We start from the raw sequence: 23,040 nt of genomic DNA, 5'->3' as shown, positions 1-23,040 counted from the left end.
TGTGGGTACAGTGTGGGTGGCAGCTCTGCCCAGAATCCTCATTCTGTGCAACACCACTGTTTCTTAGAATTGAGGGGAAAATGGGTGCACATGGGACATGAATCGCCAAGGAGGCGCTCAGCAAAAAAAGCTCTACCTCTGATCAAGAGGCTGCTGCGGCTCTCCATTAGCTCAGCAGTCTGGGCCACGGATCTAAAAGCAGCCAACCCTGCTGATGGAATTTTCCCCTTTTTAAGCAAAGGAAACTGACCCACAAAAAACTACACTAGAAGAACATTAAGGTTGCAAAGTCAAGCCCTCAAAAGTTAGAAGACCTGAATTAAGGCTGCCCATGCAACCTTAATTTGGCCTCCTCATGCCTATGCATTTGGCTACAGGCTTCAGTTACATGATCATGTTATTTTCCCTCCCATAGGACTCCTGCCTCATTCAGTGCATGGGATGGCTGGTGCTCTGAACGCACAGCTATACAATAGCTTGTTTTATCCTCATTGTTCGGGGCTGGTCTTGTGGCTCATTTACTGCACACTTATGCAAGCTCTGCTGTGAAGACAGTTAATTTCCTCACAGCCTTTGGCAGTATAGTATATAAGGGCTGGTCTGCAGAGGTTCAGTTTTCTGCACTGGAGGGGGGGGGGATGGGGGTTGACGTTTTATCTGTATTAGCATGTTGCTGACTAACTGGCCCATGGAGAGATTTATTTTGAAGGAATTGTTAATTTTGGGTACCTAATTTGAGACCTAGGACCGACTGACACACACCCCCACCCCCAGAAAACTTAGTGCATTATTTAGTACTTTTCTGTTCAAAGCCACCGCTCCCATTGACTTCACTTGCAATGTGAGTACTCAGCACTTCTGCAAATCAGACCCTAGTATCTGGGAAGATTGCTTTAAGTGATTTGCCCAGAATTGCACAGCAAGTCTGGCAGAGCCAGGAATAGGATCAAGTTATTCAGGGCACAGTTCAGCTGCTTTCACCATGAGACCCTCCTTTCTCTTTCACTATATAGCTTCCAACTTCCACAACAAACCAAGCAAGGGTTCTACTGACAACAGCCTCCTTCACTGCACAACCCTGCTTCCCCCCCACCCTGAATAGCAGATTCATCCCATGCACTGAATAAGGCAGGGGTCTTATATATGGGGGGGGAGGGGAGTATTCAATCATATACCTGTAATTAAAAACTGCCTCATCATGCATACCTCACAAGGAGGGCAAATTAAGGCTGCCTCTGCAACCCTAATCCAGCCATTTCTTAACTCTCAAGTGCTTAATTTTGCAAGGATAATTTGTGTACACACACACACAGCGGCAAAGAGTCCTGTGGCAACTTTAGACTAACAGACGTATTAGAGCATAAGCTTTTGTGGGTATATAAGGTGCCACAGGACTCTCTGCTGCTTTTACAGACCCAGACAAACACTGCTACACCTCATGCATCCGATGAAGTGATCTGTAGCTCACGAAAGCTTATGCTCAAATAAATGTGTTAGTCTCTAAAGGTGCCACAAGTACTCCTTTTCTTTTTAAGGAAGTGTAGTCACTGGCAATGAAGACACAAGCACACATTAGGGGTTCACATTTTATTTTTTTTATTATTTAAAAAAAGCTACATAAATTTGCAAGCAACTTAGGGACTGCCCTCAGGCCTGCAATAAGTTTCCAGTGCAGCCTGCCCTACAAGCAGTAGATCCCCTCTTCAGACCTCGCAAGGGGAAAAGGCTAGTGCTGTGGAACATACAACAGCTGTGACATCTGAAGTATGTCAGTGGCGCTCGTAAACTGGCATCCACAGTTGTGTCTTTTCCAGTGCCCACCTGGCAATAGCTGTGCTCACCTGGATCCGAGTGAATGATCAGAATGAGGACATGAAGTCAGAAAGAGATCACCAGACCCAACAGTGTGTACAAGGGGATCTCTTTACACCACCTTCTTCCAGCCTGTAGTGAAGCATTGACACAAAATTCCATTGTGAACAGTACAATCTTCTGTATGAAGCAGTAATTACAGGGTGTACAAAAAAAGACAGCTGCATGTTTAGTGTTCAAACAAGACACTTTCACCACACTGTCCTCAGAAGTGTGGCAAGTTGGCAGAGATGGAGGGAGTCCAGTCTTCCTCGCTATTCACCCTGCAGAGGACTGCCAACAAGAAGCCAAATTAGTGACTTGTGGGATAGTGCTCCTTACCCTAGTTTAAAAAAAAAAAAAAAAAAAAAAAGACTCACCAACTCCTCTTCTAAAGGAGCACAATCTAGCAAGCAGATTGTGACTGTATTTGGTCAGCCAAATGAAGCCTATACATTCTCATTCAAAGCCAATATTCAAGAAACCAACCAATACTGAGGTGCACATGGGAAGGGTGGGAGGCATGTGTAGTACATGTCAGCTGGAGTATAATCTACATCCGTGTGTTTATGGAGTGTGGGGAAAGTAGGCAAAGGGATTAAATAATTACATTTTTGGCAGTAGTTCAAAACTTGCCTAAGGGGAGTGGACAACGTTGTATGCCCATGCTAGTTCCCAGTATTCTTCCCAAGCACCAGAATGCAGCTGCCAACTCTTTGGCCGTGAGGACAAGGAGCACCAGTTTTGTGTGGTGCTGGCTACATTAACGTCTAGATTTCTTTTTCTTCTTCCTGTTTCGTTCCTCGCTGTCATCATCAGCTTCGCTAGCTGTTGGGGTGGGATCCCTTCGGATGACTCTCTTTTCAACTGTGTAGTCCTGTTCTCCCACTCTGGGGTCTCCTTTCACCAGGAATTCCCTGTTCTGGAAGGTTATGGAAACATCAGTCCTCGGGTAGGTGCCATAAACCCTGCGGAGATCCTCCTTCACAAACTCTGGAAGTTCCCGTCTAGGTCCAAAGACCCTCTCTAGTTTCCCCCAATGAAGCTCCCCTCTCATGGTGAAGCCCTGTGGCCATATGTCCTGACCCTGGCTTGGCCTTTGGTATGCTGCATATGGATTATAGTTTGCATAGGGGTTGTACAGAGACATGGGAGTCACCGGAGAGAAGTGCCAGAAGGGGTAAGGATGGAAGTATGGGTTGGTGCCATAGAAATGATGATACTCTAGTTGGTTTCCTGCATAGTCATGGTGGCCGTTCCAATCCATGATGGTGGTGACAGGCCGGCTATAGAGGTTGTGCATCTGGATAGGAGGGAACATTGTGGAGTTTGGAGATTCAACGAGTCTGCCAGGACCAAGAGGCAGGTAGGTGTATGGGGAGGGCTGGTTCATGCTTGGATAATGCTCTGGAGGCACAAAACCATAATGGTACATGGTCCCGATCCTTGTGTTAAACAGGGGTCATTGCTTCAGAGCAGCTTGTGTCCTGAGCTGTGGAAATAAACAGAAGATGCAGGAGGAGAGGATAAGTTAAAAAAAATGCTTTGGTCCCAGCATTGTTCATGCTGGATAACAAATGAGTTTCCTAGAACTAAGGTGTACTGAGCAATTAACTAGCCTAGAGGAACAACAAAATGTAACACCACAGCAGTTCCAGCGTTTCCAATGTACGGTCAGATGCCACCCATTCGCATGCAACATTTACCCAGATCTCTTGGAGCTGCAGGACTAGGAGTAAGTGTTGCAAAAAATCAGCCATCTTGCAATTGATTTTTCACATGACTCACCAATTAGCTATTTGACACTCCTGCTTCTGGAAGAAGCCAAGAATTGAAGAGTTAACCTAAGTAACATGTAGAGGTTAGGATTAAAGGGTTTGGGTTTTTCTAAAAAACTCATTCACCTTTCTTGAGTTACTAGTTATGTCTGAACATGCCTGTCTAGGTTAGGACATCACCAGTGAAATTCCATTGCAATTCCTCAACCAGCCTCATCACTAGTACCAGCAGTGTATTAAGCAACACGATTAACATCGGTTACATGTTATTCATTCTCTCATCCTCTCCCCGGGGGGAAAAGTTATGCACTATGTATACACTGCTGTATGTTTATATTAGTGAAGGCAAGACAAAGAAGGGCACGGGGGGGGGCTGGAACAATTTGTATAGTGCGGGTGCTGAGAGCCATTGAACCAAACTGTTAACCCTGCATGTCAAATATAAAGGGAAGGGTAACCACCTTTCTGTATATAGTGCTATAAAATCCCTCCTGGCCAGAGGCAACATCCTGTTACCTGTAAAGGGTTAAGAAGCTCAACTAACTTGGCGGGCACCTGACCCAAAGGACCAATAAGGGAACAAGATACTTTCAAATCTTGGGCAGGGGGAGGCTTTTGTTTGTGCTCTTTGTTTATGTGTTTGTTCTCTCTTGGGACTGAGAGAGGCCAGACAGAAATCCATCTTCTCCAGCCCATCCTAATCCAAGTCTCCAATATTGCAACCAGTATAGGTAAGCCAGGCAAGGCAGATTATCTTTTGTTTTATGAATTTTCCCTGTGTTAAGAGAGAGGTTTATTCCAGTTTTCTGTAACTTTAAGGTTTTGCCCAGAGGTGGATCCTCTGTGTTTTGAATCTGAATACCCTGTAAAGTATTCCATCCTGATTTTAGAGGTGATTCTTTACCTTTTCTTTACTTAAAGTTCTTTTTTTAAGAACCGGATTGATTTTTCATTGTCCTTAAGATCCAAGGGTTGGGGTCTGTGTTCACCTGTACAAATTGGTGAGGATCATCATCAAGCCTTCCCCAGGAAAGGGGGTGTAGGGCTTGGGGGGGAAGACGTCTCCAAGTGGTCTCTTTCCCTGTTCTTTGTTTAAAACGCTTGGTGGTGGCAGCATACTGTTCAAGGACAAGGCAAAGTTTGTAACCTAAGCTGCTAAGAATAAGCTTAGGGGGTCTTTCATGTGGGTCCCCACATCTGTACCCTAGAGTTCAGAGTGGGGAAGGAACCCCGGACACTGCATATGATGGAAACCACTTGAAGCCAGGAGTGTGGTAGCACCCATAGCTCCACTAGTTTCAGCACGAATGGAAGTGCAACTGGAATGGAATAGCAGAAGATGGTGAGGCTTCTCGTGTTTGTGGGGCCTGATGAAGATCATACCCCAGTGTGAGAAAAGCTTCCTTCTCCTGCACAGACATACTTTGCCTAAGTGTTGGGTGACCATTCTGCTACTCAAGCAGAATGGGGCTAAGTATGGTCATCAGCCCAGAGCTTTAGGTATCCTGCATCCAGGGCATTGTCCTTTTCTTCAAGGCACTCAGACCTTGAGGAAAAGAACCTTGAACTGGACTGTGTTCCATGGGAAGCTAAGATGGAGAACAGAGGAAAGGAAGCAGGTCACTGGGGAGCAGTGTACCAGCACAGATTGCTCTTCTAGTTTACCAGAATAAGTTGCATGGTCGTTTTACACTGGTGCAGGGTTTCTGAACAAGGGGTTTGCACTGTAAATACACAAGTGCCGCTATCCCCAGTTTAGACCAGACTTACCCCATTGCCTGCCTTCCATCAATGCAGATACTGAAGTGATAGGCATAAACCTAAGTAGATGATTATAACTGCTGCAGGGATCAAACATCAGCAAGCATTCCATCCAGACTTAAAGTGGCTGACTGGTGGTTTATTTGGTACCACAAGTGCACGCTCGTAACTGATCTGAGGCCATCAACAAGATTGACCAAGAAACCTATTTCCAATGCACCCATCAGAAAGAATGTAAAAAGAATCAGGAGAGGAATGGTGAATTGAAAAATTGATTAACAACCCCAGGTGTGATGAAGTAGAGGGTCACAGGCTCACTTCCTGCAGCGAGTCATCTGGTTGCACACTAACCAGGCTTTATTCATGCTGCAATGCATCAATTCCCATTTAGGAACAGACACAGTGCATATAGATCCCCTATACTAGCGCATCCCTGGGTGCTAGCTGCAATGCTGACGGAGCTGAACAGATTAGGCATGCCACATATTCATTCAACAATTGTCACCTCCACTGACAAACTTCCCCCTAACCCCACGATCAGCATTTAGTTAAAGTTCTGCATGTTTCCTAGTCTTTAGATGGAGTACACAGAATGAAGCTGTATTGGTCAGCCTGGAATGGATCTTTCCATGCCCTTGTTGGTTAGGTCCTACTCTAAGAGGAGCGTTTCCTCTAAGAAAAAGAAGTGTGTGGGTGGAAGGACACTGTTGGCACAATCTCATCTAGGAGGCTGGTTCTCTGAGAGCAGGGCAGAGAGAAACCAGGCCCATGCAGTGAGTACAATAAATCAGTGAGTTAGACACAAGGAAGGGAGATTTTTATTCCCCCTTCCCAAGTGGATCTGAAGTGAAGTGACTTGGGAGCTGGTGGAGGTGTCTGACAATAGCTTGTGACGTGGTCATGCCAGTCTGGAATGGCCACAGAGAAGCAAGTTATAGAACTGTCAACAACAAGCTGAAAGGCTAGATAAGCGTCTCAATGGGGACGGAGTCAAGGAAAGATGCTTGGATCAGGAGGGAGCGTTCCATGTTGGGACCTCTACTAGCGGAGACACCAGTATGACTGCACTCTCCTCTGTTTTATGCAAGGGTAATGCCCCCGTTGGGTTCCTAGCAAGTTGCCATCACAACCTTTGTTTGGGCAACCCTGGCTGTGAAGCACTAGATGGAAAGTTGCCAAGATGGCTGGTAAAATGAGACTAAATTGCTTTTCCTTAGATACGAGGACCTCCTTGTTCTACAGCCAGCCAGAATAACTTTGGCTTAACTTCTGGAACTGGGCCAAGCCTGCTGTCATACAAGTTGGAGACTCCCAAGGAGTCAAGAGGGATGCACAGCAGCATATCACATGCCAAACCACAGAAAGTTCAGGCACCATTTCCCATGCAGACAGGTCACTCAGCAATAGGGCGTTACCACAATGCAGACAATACAGTACAGCACCGTGGGTGTTTGGAAGCCTGCTAGGGCCAGCCCGTGTTTGCCAGCTAGAATAATACATACCCCCCACTTGTTTTGCTTTCACAAGCCCACATTCTTCAACTGTCTAGTGCTGCCCTGCTCCTTCATCTCCTCAACTAGGGCTCTACCCTGAGACAGAAGAAATCTCTTAGCCATAACAGAGACTTTCTTTTTACACACCGATATCTGGAGGTCTTAATCCCAGTTTGCCAAGTGTGTGTGTGTGTGTGTGTGTAAGTAACCCACACCCTTCCTGGGTGTGTTCCTTCCCATCTAGTGGCACCAAGACCACTTAGAGATAAAATGAATCTGCTCTACAGCCTTAGCTACGAGCCAGTTGGCTTTTAGTTCACGTGGTAGAGGCTTATGCACTAAGCTCCAAAGGTCCCTGGTTTGATCCTGCCCACTGACAACTGGGGTCTTTTGACGTTACATGTTCAGTATTTATCTAGTAGTGCTATTGCAATACAAGCAACACCGAGAGGGCACTCCCAATGAGAATCAAGCCCCTGTTGTGCTAGCTGGTCTACAGAAAGTAAGACTGCTCCCGACTCAAGAGCTTAAATCATGGACAATAGACACACTTTTGTCCCATCTCTACATTGCTGGGCACAGGATAAATTGATGTTATAGACCCTTCAGTTCTTTCTTCCACATTCCTTTTTTTGGGGTCTTGCAAAAGGTGGGGTTTGCAATGCACTGAGAAAGATTGCTTCCACGAGGCTATATTTCTCAGAAGCTTCAACACCCATCCCAGCTGTCAGAGTCTGTATTTATAGCAGTTGTGGACTTAAGCCTGTTGGCATAATTGGACCGACAAATTTACCTTAATTGTAAGCTCAGCTGTAAGAAGTAGCTGGAAGTTCATAAGATGTCATAACAGATAGCAACAAATGTTAATAGGAAAGGGATAGACTCAATTAGTCCAAACAAAAAGGCCTCTTGTTAGAACTCAAGAACTGTGTTAAGGTCATGACTGGTACACACTAAAAATCAGTGAGCCAAAATTAGTGTTAGAAATTTGGTCTAATTGGGGAACAAGATGGGAAGAATAGTCCATCCACCCCACAATGCTCCCTTTTGGGGGGGGGTCTTTAAAAAGAGGACGGGGGAAGCAATAGAAGCAGCTTTTGACAAACCATCATGGCAGCCAGCTTTGTCCTCATGGCTGTCACACACACACACACACACACACACCCCTCCCCTGCAAGAGAAAAAAAGCTAGCAAGGATAGGAAATGTTTTTTTCTCTCTCCCCTTCTGTGTGGGTTTGTCTTCTTAGGAAATGGGATTCAACTAAGAAGGTCCAGCCCATCTCAGCTAACTTCTCCCCCCTGCCCCCCAAAACCAAATAAACAGTTATTACCATCTTAGGTTCCCACTAAAAGATGGTCAGACAAGGGTGTTTTTGTCCCTTTTAAAACAGCTCTCCAGCTAAAGGGAAAGGCAAGGAGGGATGTTGTTCAAATAAGAGCCTTATTTAATACTCTACATTTCAAAGGCTCCATTTTTCTTTTCTGTATCTTTAGTAAAGAGAGAAAGGGGTTTAAGGGAGTGTTTGCCATGGTACTAAGCAGGCCGAAGCCTCAGAATACCAAGCCCCAAATCTTGTTTAGCAATGTTGAGCAGTGACAGGATCTTGTGACACCTTTACCGCTTTGGGCCCATTTATTCCATGTAAATTAATAGATCAAGCCATTGCAACCTATTTGCCCACATAGGACCCTGCTGTACATGCAGAACCTTGAGCAGGAGCAATAGCTGTCGACAGTCACTCTCAGTCACACCCCACACGAATCTCTTCCATTGCACTGCATGGCTCCCTGCTTGGAAAGCAGGGCTTTGACTCTGACCCTTGGTCCATGTCAGGGTGGTCACTTGAAGCAGCAGAGTATGGCAGACGTGCCAGGGATCAGTACAGGCTGGGTGTTAGGGGTGCAGGCAGGAAGCTGCTGAGGTGATGGTAGGGGTACCATGGCAAGGGGGGGGGGGGGAAGAAGAGTAACAATGTAAGTGGGGACAGAGCCTAGAGTTGGCTATGGCCAGCAGCTGCTTTGCTGGATAACAGCAAGCAAGTGGTTGTAAGTGCACAAGGCCCCAGCATTGATAAAGCCGCTTTCATTCCCAACGCCCAGTAGGTACACATCAGTGCTGAAATGCAGCCATCTCTGGGATGGAAGATGGCAGTCTGAACAATGCACAATAGTTACCCAGGTACTCAGCACAGAATCACACCTTGACCTCCTGTATCTTAGGGGACAGTGGGAAAAAGAACCCTGGTGCCCTCAGGTCAGAGTCACTATAAACAAGAGTGCAAAACAGACACTTTAGGACATGGCCATTTCTAGACAGCAAGCACAACTAGCCAGAGAAGGGTGGTAGTGTAGCTTAGCACCTCAAGCAGCTAGGAAAGAGGTCATTACCTGTCTCTGTAGGCAGCAGTGTGCGTTTTGTTTCCTTAGCAAAGACTTGAAGCTCTGCTGTGCTTCCCTCTTTGGAAAAATCAGGCACACCCAGAGTGGAGTCAACCAGGCTGTTCTCTTAATGAGACAACACACTGGAGCAGAGCATAATCCTTGAGGTTAGAGATTCACACCGAGCTCTACTCCTTGCCTCCCTGATTCTTTAATTTTAAATGCTCTAGTTATCTCCAGAGGAATTCTTGGACTAGCCAACTATTGTGTTTAGTAACCACTCCAAGCACCTCCCAAGCCTGGGCACATTCCAGGCAGCTATGGTTACTAGACAATGACTAACAAGTACTAACCTGGCAAAGAAGGACACGTTGAGAGGTTAGTCAGTTTCCCCCAGCTAATTGGTCTTCTTCCCAATTTTGTGAGCGTACCCTTCCCAATTCCCCCCATACCCCAGTTAGAAGGGTGTCCACCCCAACTCAGCTAGTGCTGCAGTCAAGGCCACCCACAAAATGGAGATATTGCCTTAAAAAAAACAAACAAAAACACTACTAGTTGACACGTGATCTTCACCATCTCTGCTTGGAAAAAAATTCGGATAGTTCATACACTCCATTGTCTTGCCCAAGTCTACCTCATGGATTGTGTCTGCTCCTCTCCCTCTGCATCCATTCATCTTGCATAGGCCTCCTCTAAACCTTTCACAACATCTGGCTACTGCTGATGGAATCAGGTCAGAGTCTAATATACAGATCTGGAAAGGCCCTTGAGAAGTCATTAAGTCCAGCCCCCCACGCCAAAGCAGGACCAAGTAGTTGGTCATGGGTGGTCTAGGTTGCTTGTTCAACTTGTTCTTACCCACCAGTGATGGGGATTCCCAGCGCCTCCCTTGGAAGCGTATTCCAGAGCTTAACTATGCTCATAGTTAGAAAGCTTCCCTCCCCTCCTCCTCAATATCTAATCGAAGTCTCCCTTGCTGCAGATTAAGCCCATTACAGTCCTTGTACAACCTGCAGTGGACATGAACAATCAATCACAGTCCTCTATAAACCGCCCTTACCATATCTGAAGGCTGTTAGATTCCTCCCCACCACCCCACCTCAGTCGTCTTCTTTCAAGACTAAACACCCCCAGTATTTTTAAATCTTTCCTCATCATCAGGTTTTCTAAACCCTTTATCATGGTGGCTCTTTTCTAGACTCCTAATTTGTTAAGATCTTGCCTAAAGTGGGGCACCCAGAATCAGACAATACTTCAGCCGAGGCCTCCCCAGTGCCAGGTAGAGCAGGACCATTAACTCCTGTGTTGGACATATGACACTCTTGTTAATATGTCCTAGACGGATATTATCCAGTTCCATAATTGCATCACATTGTTGACTCATTCAGTATGGGATTGACTAACCCCCAGTCCTTTTCAGCAGTACTGCCACCTAGCCAGTTATTCCCCCTTTTGTAGTTGTGCATTTGATTTTTCCTTGCTTAGTGAAGTACCTTGCAAGTATCTTTACTGAATTTCATCTTGATTTCAGACCAAGTCATCAAGGTAGTTTTGAATTCTAATCCTGCCCTCCAAGGTGCTTGCAACTCCTCCCAGCTCGGTGTCACCTGCAAGTTTCATAAGCACATTCTCCATTCCTCAGCAAGTCAGTGAAAATATTGTATAGTATCAGATCCAGAAATGACCCCATGGGACCCCACCAGAAACATCCTGCCAGTTTGAGAGACCACCACTGATAGTTACTTTGAGTATGGTCTTTCAACCAGTTGTACACCCACCTTATAGTAGTTTCATTCAGATGACACTTCACTAGTTTGCTTATGATAAGGCCATGTGGGACTATCAAAAGACTCACCCCCCCCCCAAAAAAAAAAAGACACCCCCATCCACACCTGCTACTTTCCCCCACTCTCCATTAGGCCAGTAACCCTGTCAAAGAAGGAAATCAGGTTGCTTTGGCATTTGTTCCTGACAAATCCATGCTGGCTATTACTTTTAACCCTGTTACCCCTAGGTGCTTATAAACGGAAGAGCCTTTTCCACTGCAGCTCTGAGAAAGAACTAGATATACACAGAGGAGCATGCTTCAGAGCTGACTTGTGCCATATAGAATTACTAGGGAACAAACAATCAAGTAGAAACCAAAAACATTTGCAGCATACAACCAGAGTGTTAATTCAAATATGCAGAATATTTACTTTAGTACCCTAATCCAATTCAGGCACTCAAAAGAGACAGTTCTTCAGGGTGCCTTTTGAAACAGGGACTCCATCCCCAAATGATGACATTGCCAGTTCCCTCTTTAATGCCAGCAATTTTCACAAGGGAGAGGTTTTGTTGATCAAGTTGTCCAGCAGCAAAGCAGCTCCGATATAATCAGATTTAGTGTGGAGAAGCAGCCAGATATTTTATCATGTCATCAGATCTGGGCTGGATGTATTCTGAACCCAGGGTTCCTGCTCTAGAGTGTTACCCTGCAGAGTACTCAGGAATGCAAAAAAAAGGTGTGGGGGGGAGGGGGAGGAGAAGAGAGCAGAGATAACAAGGGTACAATAATAAAGTGCCCCAAGAATGTTCAACATACTACCTGAGCATCTTCCAGAGTTTAATATTATCAGTTAACTTACATCAGTTAAATACTTGCCTCTCCATTCCCCCACCCCACCTTCCTGGAGAGTAAACACATGATTTATTGGTTCTACAAGATGTAAATAAACTTTTTCCTTCAATAGCATCATGCTGCTTGTCAATCTTGTGGAAAAAGGAAATCTGAGACAGCCAGGACTTGCATCTGACTGGAAATCCTACAAGAGAGACTCAAAAGGGTCAGTGTTTGGTTCTTAATCATCTTCCGTTTTACCCATCCCAGGGCCATAGCTCTTTTGGAGCTCCCCAAGCAAGCAGGATCTGAGAGCACTGCAGAAGTTGCATACATACCCTCCCCTCCCCCCGTCCCATAGGATGAGCAAATCTTGCAGCATTTCAATTAAGCTACACCATTTCAAGGAGGCTCTGGAGGTGGTTCACCACGACAGGACTTTTGTTAGAGGCCTTACTTAAGAGAGTTTTCAAATAAAATCTTTAATTTTCTGACCAATGCACTAAGAGGGGATGTTTCCAAAACACTGTTGCTGAGGAGCATAAGTCCCACTGACATACAGAGTCACTTAAACACAAGTGGAAAGTGAAACAATCATGTTAGAGTGTGGATTTCCAAATATGTTCTCCCTCAGTGATGCTTCTGCTCAAGTGCATTGCATTAACAAGTTAAGACAGGATTTTTCCTTCAACTGTTGCTGGCGTCAAGCAGAGTCCTTTATACCTCATTACCAAGCACAAGATGACATAGCATCAGAGAAATCAGAGATGGAGCAGGGAAGCTTTCTTCCCTTGTCTCTTCACCCACTCTTCACTTCCTCTGGCCAATACAAGATGAGGGGGGAGGGGAGGGACACAACAACTCAAATGTTCTATAGAACTGTCTAGTTTCAGCAATACTCAGGAATCTGACCTCTGAGTTTAGCCAACATGTTTGTTGGGGAAGCAGGAAAGAGCAGTGTTGTTTTGTTCCTCCACAGCTAGCATCAGTTAGCTAAGCAGATGTGATGGACACTCTCTCTCTTTCTAAAAAAAGATGCTCTAGCTCAGGCAGGAAGCTATGGGCTCAGTGTAGGAACTGAATTGGTGAAAGATTCCATGGCTTATTAGGTTATGCGGGAAGTCAGACTAGATCAGAATGGTTCCTTCCTTCCAGCCTGAAAAAGGTCTACAACAAAGAGACAAGGTGGGTGAGGTAATAGCTTTTATTGGACCTGAAGCACTTAGAGGAGAGGAAAGTGATCAGGAACAGTCAGCATGGATTCACCAAGGGAAGGTCATGCCTGACTAATCTAATCGCCTTTTATGATGAGATTACTGGTTCTGTGGATGAAGGGAAAGCAGTGGATGTATTGTTTCTTGACTTTAGCAAAGCTTTTGACACGGTCTCCCACAGCATTCTTGTCAGCAAGTTAAGGAAGTATGGGCTGGATGAATGCACTATAAGGTGGGTAGAAAGCTGGCTAGATTGTCGGGCTCAACGGGTAGTGATCAATGGCTCCATGTCTAGTTGGCAGCCGGTGTCAAGTGGAGTGCCCCAGGGGTCGGTCCTGGGGCCCGTTTTGTTCAATATCTTCATAAATGATCTGGAGGATGGTGTGGATTGCACTCTCAGCAAATTTGCGGATGATACTAAACTGGGAGGAGTGGTAGATACGCTGGAGGGGAGGGATAGGATACAGAAGGACCTAGACAAATTGGAGGATTGGGCCAAAAGAAATCTAATGAGGTTCAATAAGGATAAATGCAGGGTCCTGCACTTAGGATGGAAGAATCCAATGCACCGCTACAGACTAGGGACCGAATGGCTCGGCAGCAGTTCTGCGGAAAAGGACCTAGGGGTGACAGTGGACGAGAAGCTGGATATGAGTCAGCAGTGTGCCCTTGTTGCCAAGAAGGCCAATGGCATTTTGGGTTGTATAAGTAGGGGCATAGCGAGCAGATCGAGGGACGTGATCGTTCCCCTCTATTCGACACTGGTGAGGCCTCATCTGGAGTACTGTGTCCAGTTTTGGGCCCCACACTACAGGAAGGATGTGGATAAATTGGAAAGAGTACAACGAAGGGCAACAAAAATGATTAGGGGTCTAGAGCACATGACTTATGAGGAGAGGCTGAGGGAGCTGGGATTGTTTAGTCTGCAGAAGAGAAGAATGAGGGGGGATTTGATAGCTGCTTTCAACTACCTGAAAGGGGGTTTCAAAGAGGATGGCTCTAGACTGTTCTCAATGGTAGCAGATGACAGAACGAGGAGTAATGGTCTCAAGTTGCAATGGGGGAGGTTTAGATTGGATATTAGGAAAAACTTTTTCACTAAGAGGGTGGTGAAACACTGGAATGCGTTACCTAGGGAGGTGGTAGAATCTCCTTCCTTAGAGGTTTTTAAGGTCAGGCTTGACAAAGCCCTGGCTGGGATGATTTAACTGGGACTTGGTCCTGCTTTGAGCAGGGGGTTGGACTAGATGACCTTCTGGGGTCCCTTCCAACCCTGATATTCTATGATTCTATGATTCTATGAACTCCTATTGCCAAACTATTACCCCACCCACCTTGTCTCTTTAATATCCTGGGACCATCAGGGCTACAATGGCACCGCATACGGCAAAAAGAGCAGATGAGGCAGTAACAAGCATCAGCACCTGGTCATGTCAACATTCAGTTTCTACCGCTTTTGCCCCCCCCCCCCAGGAAAGGGCAATGAAGGGCTAAATGATTTGCTATATAGCCTTGGTCTACGCTTAAAAGTTTATCAGCATAGCTAATGTCAGTTGGGGTCTGAAGAAAAAACCCACCAACACCACTGACTGATGTAGTTATACTGACATAACCCCAGCATAGATGCAGCTATAATGATGGAAGAGGGCTTCCATTGACATAGCTCATGTCATTTGTGGAAGTGATGTTCCTACACCAACAGAAACACATTTTCTGTCAGCGTAGGCTGGGCCTACACCATGGGGCTGCGGTGGCATAAGTACACCAATCTAGTACACTAGTCTCCGTAGTGTAGATGTACCCATCATCTTTGATCTAAGAACAAACTTGTGCTCTTAGATGAAGCACTTCGATGACCAACTAATCTAGGGGGAGATACAAGTATGTTCTCCGGTGAGAAAACTGCTAAGTCACTGTTAGTGCACCATTGGCATCTTAATATATAGCACTCTGGAGATTTTGAAGTTTCCTCATCAGTTCCAGAAGAGAATGTTCCATAAAGGGAAGAGACCCCAGTCTCTGTTCACTAGCAACCTGTTGGAGGAGAGCCCAGGGCATGGTCTGTCAGGGAATAACCCTTGCACTGACTGAGGTGAAGGCCAATGGCTTAGACTACATGAGTGAATGGTTCCCTTCCACCCCCATATACAAGGGTACATTTACACTTCAAACACTACAGCGGAACAACTGCAATGCAGCTACTCAGTATGGTGATGGGAGGGGTTCTCCCATTGCTGTACTGAATCCACCTCTGCAAGAGGCAGTAGCTAGGTCAGAAGAAATCTTCTGTTCACCTAGCACTGTCTACTTCAGGGTTGGGTCAGCTAGATCTCTCAGGGTGTAAAAAAAATCCACACCAAGAAATGTAGCCATTTCAGTGCAAGTTTTCAGCATACACCAGCCCCAAGATTTATAAGTTCTTTCTGGGGGCTTGTCTTCACCACAGCATTAATTCATGTTGCCCATAACTTGAATCCCATCCACACACAAAAGCTTTAACGGGACTGTGGTGGTACTTTTAACCAGTGCTTAATTGTAATGAAAGAGGTGCCAGGGTTCAGCCAATATTTTTTACTTTCACAACTGAAAGAGAAAGTCCAGAGGTGCCAGGGCTATGAACTGCAAAGTTAAGCACTACCTTTAACTCAAGTTAATTGACTCATCAGGGGTGTATGCTATTGCCCCAGTTCATGCAATTCACCAGCCGCTAACACACACACACACACACACACACACACACACACACACACTGGGCAGCTCGTCATTTTGCAGTGTGGCTGCTCTCACTTGAGGTAGGCTATCAACACACAAGTTAAGACAGAGCCTAATGTTACACATTATAATTTTCACCCCTTGATCCCAGAATGACAACCTATAGAGGACACCCAAAAGAACCTACCAAATCTTCCCTATTTGGTATAACCCTTGATTCTTTTGGCCCTGTCCCACAATAGAAGGAGGAACTAAGGCCACTAAGAAGAGGCAATGGATTTAAGAGAGAAAAACTAGTAAATCACTATGCACAATATGATTAACAAGTGCAACTTATTGCTGCAGGATAAGAATTGAGGGCTAACACTTCTTCAGGGCCCAAGACTATCAATAGATTGAGTCAGGAAGAAGTTTCCACTTGGCACAGCATGGCATAGTTAAGTATATTGTGGGATGGGGAGGTTGATCCTTCAGAGGAAGGTACAGCTACCAGGCACTGTCGGAGACAGCAAAAAGAAAAGGAGTACTTGTGGCACCTTAGAGACCAACAAATTTATTTGAGCATAAGCTTTCATGAGCTACAGCTCACTTCATCGAAAGCTTATGCTCAAATACATTTGTTAGTCTCTAAGGTGCCACAAGTACTCCTTTTCTTTTTGCGGATACAGACCAACACAGCTGCGACTCAAACTTGTTGGAGACAGGGTATCCAAGCAAACAGACTAGCAAGTATAACTGTTGTTGCTATGTCATAGCCGCTACCAGTGGGACTGAAAGCTAGATGGAGACTAATTTCAGAATATCAAAGCTGTTCCTGGATAACCTGAGAGGCTATTGCAAAACACCAGCAACCCACTCCACCCAGAGAGATGCAATGCTGCCAAAGGAGTGAGGCAGGTGCCCCTACCCACCCTAGAAGTGATAGAATAAAGGAGAACCAAAAGAAGGGAAGGTTTCTAAACTAGAATGCCCATGTGTTTTTAAGTTCCCACCCTGAACGAGATCTTGCACGCTATCCTTTCCCACTCCCACCATTCCTAAGAATGAAGTGTATCAAATCCACAAAATACTCCCCAAAATATTCAAGACATTGCTGGCAGGACGTTCTCATCCTTTGAACTCAGTCCCCAAACTTTAGTCCAACATAGGCAAAACCCATCATCCTTCAGTGCATTCTCATCTTTTTATCAGTGTTCTCACTGAGTGCGAGTGAGAGTGCACAACCCATTGCATTTTTTAAATGGGTTTGTTGGTTGTTTCTGCTTCATGGGGAGGTTTGGCTGCTGGATTTATATTTTTAAGGTCTTAAGGATTTCAAGAGCCTAGGATAGGTTTTTGCTTTTACAAAGCTAAATCTAGAGGGCAGAGAGGAGAAAAGGAAGTGTCCTTTATAAAGTAGTAGGTGCAGTGAATTCCACTTATTACTGCAGTAAAGTATCTTAACATTTTAATTTGACTTAAATTTACAAATTTTACATTGCACTGATTTTTCCCCCTTCTCCTCATTTAGGATAGCATGAAGTTTGATTTTAGGTACAGTGCCTTTTATACACAATCTTAACCAAAATGCTTTCAAGTGCATTAGATACTGGGAGTGAGGTGACAGTTTACAAAAATAGCAACTGTTTTATACTCAAAGGCTTAGACACAATGTTTTTCATTAGACAGGTTTCGATTAAAATTTTGGGTTGCCCTAGAGAATGCTTATTCTTTACTTTTCAGAAAAGTTGCAAGGATATTGGATATACTCCCTTGTAGCCTCAAAGGATTAAGATCTGAAAAAGAAAAGGGTCTCTCTGACAGCATGATAGCAGCATACAAGAGAATATGACTTAGCATACAAATGAGCAAATACTCTAAATATAGGCTATACAGTTGAATAGTTTCCAGTATGGGTTTTAAACAGATTACGTTTGTCTAGATAGCAGCACAGGGTCTAGGGTATTTTTACTAGCTTCCGGGTACAGTTTAAGAAAATTATCCAAACAGAAAGACATGGTTCAAACCATTTGGGTTAGAAAGGTGCTGTCGATCATAGATAAAATGTACAACATTTCTCCCAGCAGGCTTTGTCCTTTAACATTTCAGCACAGCATTGAAGCTCTACTGTGCAGACCTGCTGGAGTTTGGTTGATAGGCCAAAGCTACAAGTCAAAGGATTCTCATCTACAGACCACCACCTCAGCTCCATTGCACCAGAAAGAGAAGCAGAAACAAGGAACAAAGGGTGGAATCCACAAAGGGTCTTAGGCGTTGCAACGTTCAGCTTCACAGCACCTGAGGGGAGGAAGGGAGAAATCACAGGAACAGCATTGATCTAGGCTTCCTATACTGTGAATGGGGAGGGGAGGCCCCCCCCGCCCCAAGAAGGAGATTTCCAAAAGCCAGCATGCCAGTCTGGGAGCTGCCTAACGTAGCTAAGCCAAGGGTGATGCTGATAACAGGAGTTGATCCTAAATCCTGTCACGCTCATTGCGGTTATCCAAGTCCAGGCACCTTCCTTTACTTTGCAATCCATGAATAGGAACCCTGCCAACCTGAAGAGAGGCTGCTTAGGCCCCCAGGTGTTTCCTGCAGGAATTAATTAGGCAGCTGGCTCTCATTACACCCCCCATTAGTCAAGCAAAAAAAACTCCTACCCCTTTCAAGCCTTTGACCTGGTAGCAGACTAGCCAACATATCTTCACTTCCTTCTCGTAGATGGAATTGGATTTGCTCAGCTGTGGTCATGGGCCTTGCACAGCTAACAATTTATTGAGCTCAGGTGATGGGAGGAGGGCCTGCTTTTCTGAAGCAGGATGATCTGAGTCCTAGCCCTGCTCCCTCTGGACTTCAGGGTGGACTTAAGTAGGTGCAGATCTGGTACAGTACAATTAGTGGTTAAGACTTGTTACAGAAGATCATGCTTTAGACAGGTTTGGGTTTTTTTGAACTAAAGCAGCAGATTTACTTCACAGACACAGACTTAGTGAAGTTAGTGCCCACTTCCCATTGAAATCCAGTGAGAGTTCAGTAATTACTTCCCTTAAAAGTCTTTGAAAATTCCAGCCCCAATACCTAGCAGAGGCTTCTGGGAAAGACCACAATTAGCAGCAGTGACTTTCTCCTGTGCATACTGTAGCCCTGATGATATGGAGAAATATATTTATGCTCCACTTTGCACCTATGAATAGCTGGTGGCAAGTTTAATCTTTACAGAGGATATTTTATAATGAGAAGCAGTTGGTATGTTTACTGTTATTTCATAACCTGTCTCACACACACAATTGAAGTATGCTATATAAAATACAGATTAATTTAAGATGGGGTCCTTTTAATATTTAACAAAAATCTATTGGATTAACATCTTCAACTATTTAAGTCTAAATAATTTTAGAATGCATTCTATACATTTGACTGCTTCTTGCATTTTGCTGATCTTAGTTAATTAGAACAGTAAAACTGACTAGTCAATTTCAGGTGACTTACTGTCTCATGCACTAACACAGTGGTTCTCAAAACTTTTGTACTGTTGACCCCTCTCACATAGCAAGCCTGAGTGCAACCCCCCCTTATAAATGAAAGGCACTTGTTTATATATTTAACACCATTATAAATGCTGGAGGCAAAGCAGGGTTTGGGGTGGAGGCTGACAGCTCACAATCCCCCCACGTAATAACCTCATGACCCCCTGTGGGGTCCCAACCCCCAGTTTGGGAACCCCTGCACTAACAACCTGTGTGTTACAGGTTTCAGAGTAGCAGCCGTGTTAGTCTGTATCCACAAAAAGAAAAGGAAGTCTCTAAGGTGCCACAAGACCAACAAATGTATTTGAGCACAAGCTTTCGTGAGCTACAGCTCACTTCATCGGATGCATTCATTTTCCGCTGAATGCATCTGATGAAGTGAGCTGTAGCTCACGAAAGCTTATGCTCAAGCACATTTGTTAGTCTAAGGTGCCACAAGACCTCCTTTTTCTTTTTGTGTGTTACAAATATTGCTGAGACATGATTACTTGATTATCTTAAAATAATCCCATTGCCATCCAGATCAGAATGCTCCAGTGGAAAGAATTATAACAAGAATTATAACATTCAAAAAACAGTTGGAGAACACTTCAATCTCTCTGGTCACTCGATCACAGACCTAAGAGTGGCTATACTTCAACAAAAAAGCTTCAAAAACAGACTCCAACGAGAGACTGCTGAATTGGAATTAATTTGCAAACTGGATACAATTAACTTAGGCTTGAATAGAGACTGGGAATGGATGAGTCATTACACAAAGTAAAACTATTTCCCCATGGTATTTCCCCCCCCACCCCACCCCCCACTGTTCCTCTGATATTCTTGTTAACTGCTGGAATTAGCCTACCTGCTTGTCACCATGAGGTTTTCCTCCTTCCCCCCCCTGCTGTGGTGATGGCTTATCTTAAGTGATCACTCTCCTTACAGTGTGTATGATAAACCCATTGTTTCATGTTCTCTGTGTGTGTGTATATAAATCTCTCCTCTGTTTTTTCCACCAAATGCATCCGATGAAGTGAGCTGTAGCTCACGAAAGCTTATGCTCTAATAAATTTGTTAGTCTCTAAGGTGCCACAAGTACTCCTTTTCTTTTTTCTCCAGTGGAAAGTAATCCGTCTTGGATGGTTTAGCCACAACAAATCCTGTATCTTGGCAGGGGGCTAGACTAGATGACCCTTGTGGTCCCTTCTAACTCTATGATTCTATCATCCCGTAAACACTTCTGCACATACATCACCTGATTGACTTTAATGGAACTACTCATGTAAATGTTAACAAAAATGTTCTCAAACGTCATTGCACCATGATCCCCTTCTGACAACAAAAAACTACTACATGACCCCCAGGATAGGGAATAAAGCCTGAACCTACCAGAGGTCCGTCGCCCAGGCTGGGGTGGGGGTCAAAGCCAAAGCCCAAGGGCATCAGCCCCAGGCAGGGTCCTAAAACCTGAGCCCTGCTGCCCAGGGCTAAAGTCCTCAGGCTTCAGCCCAAGGCTGTGGGGCTTAGGCTCCAGCAAGTCTAAGCCAGCCCTGGCAACCCCATTAAAATGGGGTTGAGACCCACTTTGGCGTCCCAACCCACAGTTTGAGAATCATTGCTCTAGATATTAGATTTTACAAAATTCTCTGCTGGAGACCAATGTGACAATGACAGTGGCATTTTAAACAGAAGATTAGCACATTTTATGTTCAGGTGATCTTTAGAATTAGGGACTGTTTACACAGGAAAGTTGTACTGGGATAAGTGAAAGTGTGAATTTAGACTAGTGTCATTATACTGATATAATTCACCATGTGGACACACTTGTTTGGAATAAGAATAGTTAGTGTGATTTTGAACGGAGTTTAACTAAACTGAAAAAAGCCACTCTTATTGTGGGATGAGAGTTACAGAGCTATCAGTTAATATTTGCCAATTTTTACCCAAACTTTGGGTCACTTATGTACATGAAAATACTGATTGTGCTAAGCAAATCCAATACATTATTAGGTAGACGCAGGGGTGAAAGTAACTTAAAGGGACTTACCCATACATGCAGGGCTAGAGTCCTGAGCAATGAGCCCCCCTCAGGCAGAAGGGGCAGGGCCTTTAAATCGCCACTGCTACCCTGGGGCTCCGGCAGCGATTTAAAGGGCCCTGGGCTCTGGCAATGGTGGATGAGAGCCCTATGGTAGTGGTAGCTGCAGCAGCAGCTGGGAGCCCCAGAACTCTGGTGGCTGTATGGTCAGCTGTGTACCAGCTCTTGCTGGTACACCGGACAGGACCGGCTTAAAAACATCTACCAAGAAGTGACAGTAAGTTCACAGAAGTGTAAATGGGAGGCTGTTTGTCAAGGACAGTAATACAATTGAAGACGCACACTCATGCATGTGTGTATGTTAATGTACAGTTCATTAAATAAGCCACAGCATTAAACTGCTTTTAACTTTCAACATCCTTACTTTTTTCTGTCCTCCCAGCAAGTGGAAGCAGGTATTTATATAGTACCTTAGCTACTCTCAGACTGAAGTAGTGAGTTAAATACTCTAAACACTTATTTAAACTGAATAGCAGCTGGACAAATTCCAGTTTTAGAGTAGGACCCCCCCTTAAATTGCTTACTAATTTAAAATACCATTAGATGAACTAAAAATACTACAATTACTCTATACTTAGACATTCTTTGCCTGCAAGTAGAGCTTTAAAAAAAAAAAAAAAAATCTAAAAGGGTCTTTTTAAAGTTACAAAAGAGCATTTAAGTGATAGAATACAATAGAAGCTAGCTAGCTGTTAATAATATAATATAACTGATAAAGCAAGAAGAGCACTTTGTCCTTTAAGAGAGTCACAATACATGAAAATAGAAGTTAATAATGAAGTGGAGGGGGGGTGAGATCACCACCTCCATCAATATACAGTCAAACTCTTCAAAATAAGAATTTATGAAAGTACACCTTAAAACTTCAGACCCCTTCCCAAGGCAACAGACAAACAGTTAGCATCACTCCTCAGAAGATCATAATTTTGAACAGCATTAAGAACAAATTTTTAAAAAAATTACCATTTACTGCTTTGAAGAACACACCTGCTCCCCAGCTTTTCAGTGAGCTTGGCAGCACAACTTCTATTTGTAATCACTGTGATAATTCCAGTTGTTACAGTTGGAATGACCCATATTAGCTACTATTGTTGGCACCTGTAGTATTATGTTGCTATCCCAGTTGTCCATAAATAAATCTTACAACAAACTGGATATTAGTATTAGTTTAAAATGTATAAATTGAGCTATAACCCAAAAGGCGATGGTTCTATTACCAGGCCTGACTGATACTATAGAAACAACTTTTCAATGATAGCTTGTGTCTTGCTGTGAGTCAACATTGCTTTTTTAGTTCTAATTGAATAATTTATTAAATAATTAATTTATTAAATAAATTTATATTTAATAAATAAATTTATTAAATTTGTTAGTCTCCAAGGTGCCACGGGTACTCCTTTTCTTTTTGTGAATAATTTATGTTATACATGGTAAATTACCAAACATGGTAGTGTGTGGGGGGGATTATCACCTTTTGTAGTGATAATCAAGGTGGGACATTTCCAGCAGTTGACAAGAAGGGGGGGGGAATAAACATGGGGAAATAGTTTTACTATGTGTAATGACCCATCCGCTCCCAGTTTATTCAATTCTAAGTTAATTGTATCCAGTTTGCAAATTAATTCCAATTCAGCAGTCTCTCGTTGGAGTCTGTTTTTGAAGTTTT

At 44.2% G+C, this 23,040-nt stretch overlaps 1 protein-coding gene across 8 annotated transcripts; it reads right to left on the bottom strand.

Moving 5' to 3' along the window:
* Positions 1–1,579: 1,579 nt before the first annotated feature.
* On the bottom strand, positions 1,580–22,658 carry C7H10orf95 (chromosome 7 C10orf95 homolog). Of its 8 annotated transcripts, none has more exons than XM_043518720.1 (4): positions 22,338–22,602; positions 11,462–11,747; positions 6,894–6,979; positions 1,580–3,343 (listed from the first exon to the last, which is right to left on the bottom strand). In XM_043518720.1, the coding sequence occupies exon 4, from the start codon at positions 3,284–3,286 to the stop codon at positions 2,615–2,617; it is 672 nt and encodes a 223-aa protein (XP_043374655.1). In that variant the 5' UTR covers positions 3,287–3,343; positions 6,894–6,979; positions 11,462–11,747; positions 22,338–22,602; the 3' UTR covers positions 1,580–2,614. The 8 variants fall into 8 exon arrangements, 5 of the variants coding, with proteins under 5 accessions (XP_043374655.1, XP_043374654.1, XP_043374657.1 ...); XR_006282697.1 differs by lacking the exons at positions 1,580–3,343; positions 6,894–6,979 and adding exons at positions 8,221–8,283; positions 9,060–9,148 and having other exon boundaries at positions 22,338–22,583; XR_006282698.1 differs by lacking the exons at positions 1,580–3,343; positions 6,894–6,979 and adding exons at positions 8,227–8,283; positions 9,085–9,148 and having other exon boundaries at positions 22,338–22,583.
* Positions 22,659–23,040: the final 382 nt, after the last annotated feature.

This window comes from Dermochelys coriacea, chromosome 7 (genome assembly GCF_009764565.3).
Source record: "Dermochelys coriacea isolate rDerCor1 chromosome 7, rDerCor1.pri.v4, whole genome shotgun sequence".
In the NCBI taxonomy this organism is placed as follows: domain Eukaryota; kingdom Metazoa; phylum Chordata; order Testudines; family Dermochelyidae; genus Dermochelys; species Dermochelys coriacea.
The sequence above is the reverse complement of the archived record's forward strand: the minus strand, read 5'-3'. Positions and strand labels throughout refer to the sequence as shown.